This window comes from Cinclus cinclus, chromosome 10 (genome assembly GCF_963662255.1).
Source record: "Cinclus cinclus chromosome 10, bCinCin1.1, whole genome shotgun sequence".
NCBI lineage: Eukaryota > Metazoa > Chordata > Aves > Passeriformes > Cinclidae > Cinclus > Cinclus cinclus.
The window spans coordinates 7,287,289-7,297,128 of record NC_085055.1 but is presented as its reverse complement, the minus strand read 5'-3'; the positions used below and the strand labels follow the sequence as shown (position 1 = coordinate 7,297,128).

At 42.5% G+C, this 9,840-nt stretch overlaps 1 protein-coding gene across 2 annotated transcripts; it reads right to left on the bottom strand.

Annotated features, from left to right (window-relative positions):
• Positions 1-13: 13 nt before the first annotated feature.
• Positions 14-9,150, bottom strand: TTC14 (tetratricopeptide repeat domain 14). 2 transcript variants are annotated; one of them, XM_062498988.1, is made up of 12 exons: positions 8,993-9,150; positions 8,793-8,914; positions 8,267-8,466; positions 7,818-7,902; positions 7,599-7,728; positions 6,869-7,021; positions 6,124-6,195; positions 4,968-5,087; positions 4,765-4,887; positions 3,931-4,048; positions 1,882-1,991; positions 14-1,447 (listed from the first exon to the last, which is right to left on the bottom strand). In XM_062498988.1, exons 1-12 carry the CDS (start codon positions 9,148-9,150, stop codon positions 481-483), a joined length of 2,358 nt encoding a protein of 785 aa, XP_062354972.1. In that variant the 3' UTR covers positions 14-480. The 2 variants fall into 2 exon arrangements, with proteins under 2 accessions (XP_062354972.1, XP_062354973.1); XM_062498989.1 differs by having other exon boundaries at positions 8,789-9,123.
• Positions 9,151-9,840: the final 690 nt, after the last annotated feature.

Genomic DNA, 9,840 nt, shown 5'->3' with positions numbered 1-9,840 from the left:
CACAGAAATTAAGAAAAATTAAGAAAATTTAATGATCAAATGGGCTATATACATTGATAGCACATGACTTCATTCCATTATCCCTTTTCTATAGCTGGAAGTTACGTCTGATAGAAGAATATCAACAGTCAATAGTACCCCAGGGACAAGGAAAACCAAGCCCAGCTGTTGTTAAAGTGCATATTTGATGTGAGCACAGCTAACTATACCCAGGGGTATCAAGGGATTTCAGCCCATCAAGACAGAATATTGTACAGGAACACCTCAAATTAAGAGCACAGGAAACTTGTATTTTAAATAACTGATATTTTATGTAAGATATTCTTCCATCTCTTTCCAGTATGTTTTAGAATTCTTTGACATTCTGAAATGCAGAAAATAATTCTGCCTTTCTCTCATTCTTTGTGTGTATTTTCTCACAAGATACTAAGTTAAAAGTTCACATAACTACACTCATCAAGTAGTGTATTCTCAGGTACTTCACTGTTTCTTATGCTTACTTCCTTTTTCCCTCTCAAACTCAGCTATCTGATTGAATATGTTAACTAAGTTCTGAGGCAGGTTTCTTTTAACACCACTTTCTGCTTGTTCTGTACCATTTAATGGCACTTCTTCATCTGGTTCCTTTGTTTTATCAGTCTCTTCATAATTTCTTTTTCTATTCTTAGACTCACTTTCATTTTTATGGTGCCTGTCACTATCATAACCTTTGTCACCTTCATGTGAGCAGCTCCTAGAATATGACCTGTACTTTTCCCCTGACCTGCCAGAATAGTCAGACCCTGGGGACATGCAATACCTGTCTTGAGCTGAGCTATGCCTCTTAAACTGATCTCTTCTCCACTCTCCATCCCTTTCAAATCTCCTGTAATAATGCATCCTGGGTTTATAATCTGATTTATGATACGAACCTGAAGGACCCCTCCAACTGGAGAAAAATCTCTCTGGTTTACTGTATTTTTCAGTTTTGCTATGACTTGGCTGACTTCTGGAACTACTGTAAGAATCTCTTGAATCTTCAGACCTACCTCCAAAAGTGTCTTCATCATCACCTGAAGTCCTCGAAAAAGAACAGTGTCTGTCTTTATCTTTTACCTCCATTTTTGGGCACGCTATGCTGTCCTGCCTTTCCAGCAGCTTTTCCACTTCAAAACTTTGGTTAAGAAAGGAAGCAGAGGTATCAGCTGGAGGGGAATACCACTCCTCTTTCCTATCCTGATCTTTATAATGGGAAGAAGCTCTAGATGAGCTTTTCTTAGAACTGCGAGCAGACTCAGATCTACGCCGATGCTTTTTCCTATGTTTCTTGTGATCAGAGGAAGAGGAGGAAGAAGAAGCTGATACATCTGATGATGAATCGCTTGATGATGAGGAGGAGGAGGAGGAGGAGGAGGATGAAGAAGAAGAAGAGGAGGAGGAAGTTGATACTTTCCTTTTCTTCTTCAACCTAAAAATATAATAAACCTGTGAGATAACCTTCAGTGTCAGGCAAAAACTACATGTAGAAAGCAAATCTGCATACCACAGTTTGTACTGTACAGTAGGAACAGAAACTAAGCCTGACTGGCAAGACAGTTTCAAATGTCATTTTTTCATCAAAAAATTAAGATTAAATCCACTGAACATTTTGTTATAAAAGACCTCTTTCCCTATTTCACATGGCATTATGCTTTGCAGATATGTCACCTTGCCAAGTATTCCTTAAGCAACTTCTCTTCCACACACATCTCCACTACAGGTTACATGCACTAAAGGGCACTATGCACAAAAACATTCTGAGAGAAAAGCAGCTTACCCAGGGAGGAGTTCTCCCCAGCTTACTTCTTGCAGTCTCATCTGCACTTATTGCCACATAACCAGTACACTGAATGCAACAGTTACCTTTTTTCTTCTTTTAAGAGCTTACGCAATTTTTCTGCACTTGTTTCTATTTTCTTTGCTTTCTGTTGCTCTTCTTTGGCAGCTTGTTTCTCCCTCATTTCCAAAGATTTCTTTTTTGAACCCAAGCATCATAAAAAAGATTACATTAGTAGTGTTAACACAGGTATTAACCCCCATTCAACCCCATCCAAATGTATACACCAGGAATGTTTTACCAGGATTCCCAGACCAAAATTAATATTGTTCAGGAATTTGGTATTGGCCGTTGTGACAGGTTTATATTTAAGGACCATATTGCAGTTTTTATTCCATTAAAAAATATATTTGACCAGTCATTGCAGTGGTACCCATGATCCAGCACACCAGGAAGCATAGAATCCAAAAGTTATAGATAGAATATGCAAAAAAAAATCCCCAATATTACCAGCATGTAGAAAAATAAGGAAAAAAAAATCCCAAACAACCGAAACAGAGAGAATAATTTGAAGGAAAGTATCATCGTTATTGTAGTTTACAAGAGAAACACGGCAGAGCCCAGTTGAAGATGAATTCAGGTTGGCCATGTTTGAATACAAACCGTTTTGTAACAATTTCACAGAGCAGTTTGATGCATAGTTTACGTAAGAAATCAAGTTCCAGAGGTTTGGTGGTGATGAGCAGCACCAGACGGCAGGCACAGCAACAACAGTTCCATTCAGAGGGAAATGCATTGGAGAAAAACACATAATCAGTATTACAGGAAAACACTCTGCAGTTGTTTCAGCCATTCTACAAAGCAGGGACACTATCAGACTTATGTACTAAGTTACAGGTAAATGCAGAAGAGCATCTAAATAGATAAATAATCCTTAAACTCCTTAAGTCCATAAGAGATCAGACTTCTGCCACTTACAGCCCTACAGAGTTGCTCTATTGAGACTGAGCAGTAAGTCTGATTAGAGTTGTCAAAACTCAGCAACTGTCTTAACAGCTATAATAAAGGAAACCCTTCACTTGCAGCCAAGGCCATGCATAGCAACAAACAACAGCTGTCATTTATCTGCTGCATCAATGACTGCAGGAGAATGTCAAAGGAGGAACATTTCTCTCCTACTTGCTGAGAATATTCTTCATCATTTTAACTGACACCTCTTTCTAAAGCAGCCAAATGCAGGTACTGCTCAAATAACATACACCTCTATCTCTGGTGTAGCTCAGTTTTATCAGATTGTCCTATCTCCTCTTCCCCCTTGTTTCCACACATCCTGTCAGCATTATGGCTCCACCAACTGAAGAACTGCTGACTAAGGCCATCTACCCCAGCCTGTGTACATCCTCGCATGCAGAAGCACAGAACAACACAAGCCTGTTCCTCAGTGCTCTATTTTACTCCTTGACCCACTCTGGAAGACAACACAAGCAAAGGAGGTAAATAAAAGGAAAAAGATGACAACTCAGATTAGCACAGAGACCCAGCAGGCTCACCTGGGAAACATGCTGCGTGCAAGGGAAGAGAAAAAAACCACCAGACAGCAGAGGAGAAAGCTGAGATATTCAAACTGTCTGTTCACCCACCCTCCACCTCCTGCTGTTTTCTTTTAAATTACCTTTTAATTTCCCTCTCATGTGAGCTAGCTCTGCCTCAGCTTTGCCTGGTATTACTCTCTCTAATTATCCCAAGGACCAAGGATCTTGCCAGACTATGGTAACGATGTTCATTTGGTGTGTGGAAGTATTTTACACTTTGACCATTTGTACTCACAGAATGTTATAAATACACCTCATTAATCATGTTGTGGGATGGGATATTCTTATCTCTGCTTTGCTCTTTCCCTGTCTCCACTGCCTGGCATTTCTTTACTATCCCAAAATAGTGGAGTTACCAACAGGTACCTTTCTTCTGGTAGGTACAGCCATAATGCTCACTAGAAAATAATTACTGTGGAGTAGGGGAGCAGAGAATAAGACAAACCATCAATTTAACCCCTTCCTGTTCAAAGGATTTAATATGATTTTGATGTTCACTTATTGTCACCGAAAGCACCATATGAAAAGAAAGTAAAGAATCACCTGCATGTGCTTACGGAGTTTTGTTAAGGCCTCTTCTGCTTCCTGAAAAGTCTCATCCAAGCTTAAGGCTTTTTTATAGTAACTTTCAGCATTTAGCAGTTTCTCTTCCTCTTCCAACCTGAAATTCAAGTGATAATTCATATAAAGTTAGGACACAGATTTTGAAAGCTATTTCTTATTTTAGGGCTTTCTTATTTGCAAGTATTTCTTATTTGCACTATGATACTACTACTGCATCCCTCTGAGACCCCCTCTATCAGCTCACCTCACAAACAACACAAAACAGTTTCTGGCCTTATCATCTCCTAATTCTCACCTGCAACACTATTCTTTGGAATACCAATTCCAGTTTCAAAAATACTGTCTCTCTCTTCTTAACACAGGGCTTAAAAGAAAACTATTCCCTGAATATTCAAAGCTAAAACTTTGCATTAGTGGGTCACCAGTATTTCAGCAGAGTAACAGAAGATAATGTTGTTACAAAACTTTAAAAAAACAAACAAACAAACAAACAATCCTCAACCTTTTGGAATACATTCAAACAATTCACAGGACTTTATGCAAGCCTAGTATCCTACCACTGAAAGGGTATCAAGGATTAAAAAGGATACTGAGGATTAAACCTCAAATATTTTGCCAGGATTTTAACTGGAACAGAGCACAAAGTGTAAATCAACTACACAAGGACAGTTATTTCCAAGGACTTTTATTTTTCTGTAAACACATAGCCAGGAAGGGAAGATGCCATTCTGTGTCCTCACTAGAATGGTATTAAAAAACGTATTATGAGCAAACTTTTTAACAACCAACCAAACTCATAACCCCAACACTTACTGCCCGCCTCTTTCCACAAGGGTCTGGCACAGGTATTTCCTCGCATTTCTATGTGTAGGACAATTTTCTAAAGCAATTTCAAAATCCCCTATGGCTTTGTTCAGACTTCCTTTGGTTGCATACCTAGAACAGAAAGTTGCATATGAAACAGTGATGCTTCTCTTTCACAAAAGGGGAAAAAAAAGTGAAACAAGCAGACTTACAGAGCTCCACGTGCTACCAAAGCTTCAACGTTTTGTGGATCAATTTCCAAAGCCTTGTTGTACTCATTCATGGCTTCCACGTGGCGCCCAACCTTAAAATAATCCACCCCAGCCTTTACACTAGAGAAAAAATATTTATAAAATAGTATGCACACTCAGTCTATGCAGATTGTTCTGTTAATCACAAATTATGACTCCAAACAAGGGACAGGTTAAAACCTGACCTTGTTATTGTGTACTTTACACTCATATTTGACTTAGGAGATATTGACCTAACTCCACAAAAACGTATTGTCTTTAATCCAGTATCTTAAGGCACTCAAAAGCCTTTCTGCAGATAGTGCTACTATATAACATTGTTTTTCCTTTATGGAATTATTGTTTAAGTAATTTTCTGCACAAAACTACGTGTGACCTACCACCATTAACCTTGAACAGGCTTAATTATATCCAAAGCTAAAAATCCCCATTAGAGCTATGGCACAAGGTGACATGGGCAGATGGTACACACCCAAACCAGCTCATCTCACAGAAATATCCTGAGGTTTTACATTTCATATTACCTGAACATTTCTTGCACATTTTCCAAGAGATTAACTTATTAGAAGAGAATCAATGTAAGTTGATTTTCAGAACAAACCCTTACAGACTTTTCTTAAAAATTAAAATTCAATTGAACATTATAAGCAATCTTTTCTGCAATTTATCAATGTTGCAAATACACTGCATGGTGTAAAAGTAAAAGTAAATATCTAGGGCTGCTGCTCCATTTAACTTTCCGAAGACTGCTAGTGCACTTGTCACATCTACAGTTTGAGGCTTAAAGGACTTGACAAGTATGAGGTCATTCAACACTCAATTATAAAACGGAAAGTTGTGTGCTTGGTGTTACCACAAATCTTGCTGTCAACTCTAGAATGAGTCAGGATATTAAAAGTGTTCTAGGAACAACTCCCTTAAACCTGAGACACATTTTGGAACTGAATCTCAGGACTTTTACCTGTCACATTCCTACTTGGAAGATAGGTTTTTCAATAATATCCTGGTTACCTTGCTACATATGCAGTGGAAAAACTGTTTCAATGTGTATTTTCTTTGCAGAAATATAATCTGTAACCCAATCTAATAACAAGCTTTGACAAGAAGTATCACATACCATTTCAAGGCCCAAGATGCAGACTGCTTTTTCCTCAAGGCAGGGGCAAAATCTTCTTCACTGAAATTTTTACTTTAAGGAACAAATAAAAATATCAAGCTGGCTGAGTCTATAAAGTCAAGCTTACAGTATGCAGTGCAGTTGAAATAAGCTGAAATACTATTTGTCCATGTCTTCCTGCTGTCCCTCAGTCAGGTCTGTTCTTTTGTGTTTCTGAAACCAGTTATTCCCAAACCATTCTGTAAGTGCTGGACTGAACCAGAACTGCAGTACATTTAACAAAAACATACCAAGTCCACCCCTGATTTGAGCCTCATATATGTAGGGGTCACAACATCAATCATTGCATATATTTGACTCATTTTACAAAAGAGGTCAAACCTATTACTAAAACAAAGATTGTGAATAAACATGTGTCAGAAGACACTAAAATCTAAACATCCTGCATTTCGATCCACAGATGCTGACAAGAGCTACGCAATAAATTCCGTAAGTATCTGATATCAAACACTGTGTGTGGTAAGGTGTCTTGCTTATTCAGAGCAATAAGATTTCAAATGCAAATTTCTCACTCTAGAGGAGCTTGCTTTTAAATATTTTAGGACGTGTGCGCTGCAGTCATGCAAGTCAAAATGTAAAAGGTTTAAGTATAAGTGATCTAGGACTCCCACTCACAAGTCTATTTCAATGGATTAGAATAATCTCCACAGAGCTACAGGAGAGGAACAATGTAAAAATCACTTACATTTGAAGACTTCTCAGCAAAGACGGTGGATTTGACTCACTTAGTCCCAGTTTTTCTGCTAAATATTCAACTAATGACGGATTAGCGAATCCTGGGGAACGATGCAAAACCTCTTCGAATGTCTCTCCCGTGCTGGCAACTTCCAGGCTTCGCCTTAAAAGCAGCACCAATGTACACAAATGAGACCTCAGGCTCTGTACCCTATTTCATCACGCTCATGTTTAAAATAAAAATACCTATATGGTATCTGTATTACTGCTTACAGACTCTTCTCTTCTACAGGCATGTATTTTCCTGCTATTCACTGATCCTTATGTCTTTTACCCCAAGTGAGCTTCTGAAACCTATTTGGGCACCCACCCCACATCGCCAGGACATAGAAAAACATACAAATATTACAGACAGCTGTGCCTCCATCTTCTAAGGGGAATTTTAAAATGCTAAGAATTCATATTCCAGTCTCCCAAGGTTTTGGGGATTTTTTTGTATTTGTTAACACAGTCCAAAAGCAACAGATACCTCGTCCTGCCCTTTGCTTTCCTTATATTTTTGGAAAGAAGTTAAAAAGCCAACCACACCTACATATCCAGATACAAGTATGCTAAAGAGAGGAACAACAAGGAGGATGTGATCACCCAGTTAAATCAGGAAGCCCACTGAGGAGGTTTAAGGGATGCTCTTCAGACACCCTGACTGCACCAGCAAGTGCAGCCAAACAGCACATCCTTACTTATAATGCAGTGGGAAGTCATCGGAGGTGATCACGCCCAGTTTGGTACTGGAAAGGTTGGGTGGAAGAGCTGAGCTATAAAGTGACACAGCCAGCTTCTCATGGTAACGGTCAACATCCTTGAGTGCAGCTGCAGAAATAATACAGGGAATGATAAAATTACAGAAAAGGCTCAAACCCAAGACAAACCAATTCCTGACAAATTCTGCAGCTGCTCACCTCGAATAAGGTCTCCAGTTTGATAATAAGACAGAGGATCTCCATGGTTGCTTTGAGGAGGTACGTCCCTCACAGGACACAGGGCCTGCAACAGAACAGAGCAGGAATGTCATAAATGAAGCCACATGGTTGGGGCTTTTTTCCTCCCCAAGATCAAGCAAAAAAGCATTATTTTAAGCTTAATGCACATCAGAACTGCAATTCTTAAAATATGGCTTGGTTCAAGTAGAAATTCATGCATCCACAAATGAGGAACTTTTCAACCCAGCAATATAGGTCACAGCAAGATGGGTTCACTGGCTGAGCAAAGTATTACAAGATGCCCACAAAATCAGACACTACCCATCATCCTAAAGCTGTTTCACCTTTACACATTCCACTCCATTAAGAGATGCAAGACGCAACAAAGAGATGTCAAAAATGAACTGTTGACCAAAGCTGTATCTTACAGTGATTTCCAAATCTGCAATTTCCCGTATGACACCACTTCCCAGACAAATCAACACCATGAAAAAGCCAAATTCACGGATAGACGTAATCCTCCCAATCACGATGTTGCCACGCTCGATGTCACGGAAGAACAGCTCTCTCCTCTCCTCTCTGGGCACATCCAAGAACCTCTCCAGGGGTGGCATGACAGCGTAACACTCTGCAACAAGGCCACAGCCAGTTACAAACAGCCAAGCTCCACCCTGGGATCACAAAATATTTGACGACAGCAAAGCACGTGAAAATATGATTTTATTTTTTTGTTTGGTTGGTTTTTTTGTGTTTTGGGGGTTTGTTTGTTTGTTGTTGTGTTTTTTGTTTTCTGTTTTTTTTTTTTTTTTTTTTTTTTTGTGCTAAGAGTAAGCTTATGCATTATCTATGAAAATGACCAGGAAAAATTTTAAGCCTGTTTTTAAAGATACTGCAAATACAAGTTCTGTCCTTACAAAGTGAACCCACCCCACTCCCCTCCGCAAACTCACACACCCTCATTCTCCTCGATGGTGTCTTCGATCGGCCCGTTGGGTTTCCACGAATGCGCGAACAGCAGATCCGCCTTCTTGGCGATGAAGCGCTTTATCTCGGTGTCGATGCTCGCCCTCTCTTTCCTGGGGGAAGGAGAACGCGGTGAGTCGCGCCCCACGGCCCCTCAGGGCCCGCCCGGCCGCTGCCCCGGCGCCCCTCACCAGGCGGCCGGCGGGGCCCCGCGAGGCGGCTCCGAGGCGGCCCCGGGCGGAGGCAGCAGCCCGCGGAAGTCGGGGTTGTCGTGCTGCTCGGCGCGGAGCAGCGACAGCAGCGCGGGGCCGTGGTAGCTCAGCGCCTGCCGGAGCAGCTCCCGATCCATCCCGGCGCCAACGCCGCTGCCTCGCCCGGAACGGGAACCGCCGCTCGGGCAACGGCGACAGGGCGGGACCGGGCGGCCGCAGCGCCCCCGGCGGGCGGGAGGACCGCGCTGAGCGTGTTCGCGGACCCCTCTCTGGTTTACAAACAGAGAGTAATTAAAGAGAGAATAATTAAGACACGCGGCGCAAAACACACAGATTTTCCCTGCGGGAATCCTGCCCGGCTCGGCAGCCCGTGCAGGCCGTGCCCGCGGAAGCGCTGCCGGGAGGGGGCGCTGCGCCCCCGCCAGCCCCGGCCCGGAGCGCCCAGAGCCGGGCCCGAACCGGGGGTGTCACGGACCCGAACCGGGGATGTCACGGACCCGAACCGGGGGTGTCACGGACCCGAACCGGGGGTGTCACGGACCCGAACCGGGGGTGTCACGGACCCGAACCGGGGCTGTCGCGGGCCCGGCCGCGCTGCCTCAACCGGGGCGGCTCGAGGAGGCGCAGCCGCGGCACCGCCGCGTTCTCCGGGCCGCTGCCTTTCGCTTCCGAGGGAGCGACCCTGGAACAGCGCGGGCTGGGGCTCGGTCAGCTCTGCCCTGTCGGTACCGAGCTACGGCAGACGAGTACAGAGATGGGAAACTGAGCTGGAGAAGGGGCTGGAGCACAAGTCCAGTGAGGAGCTGCGGGTGGGGGCTCAGCTGCAG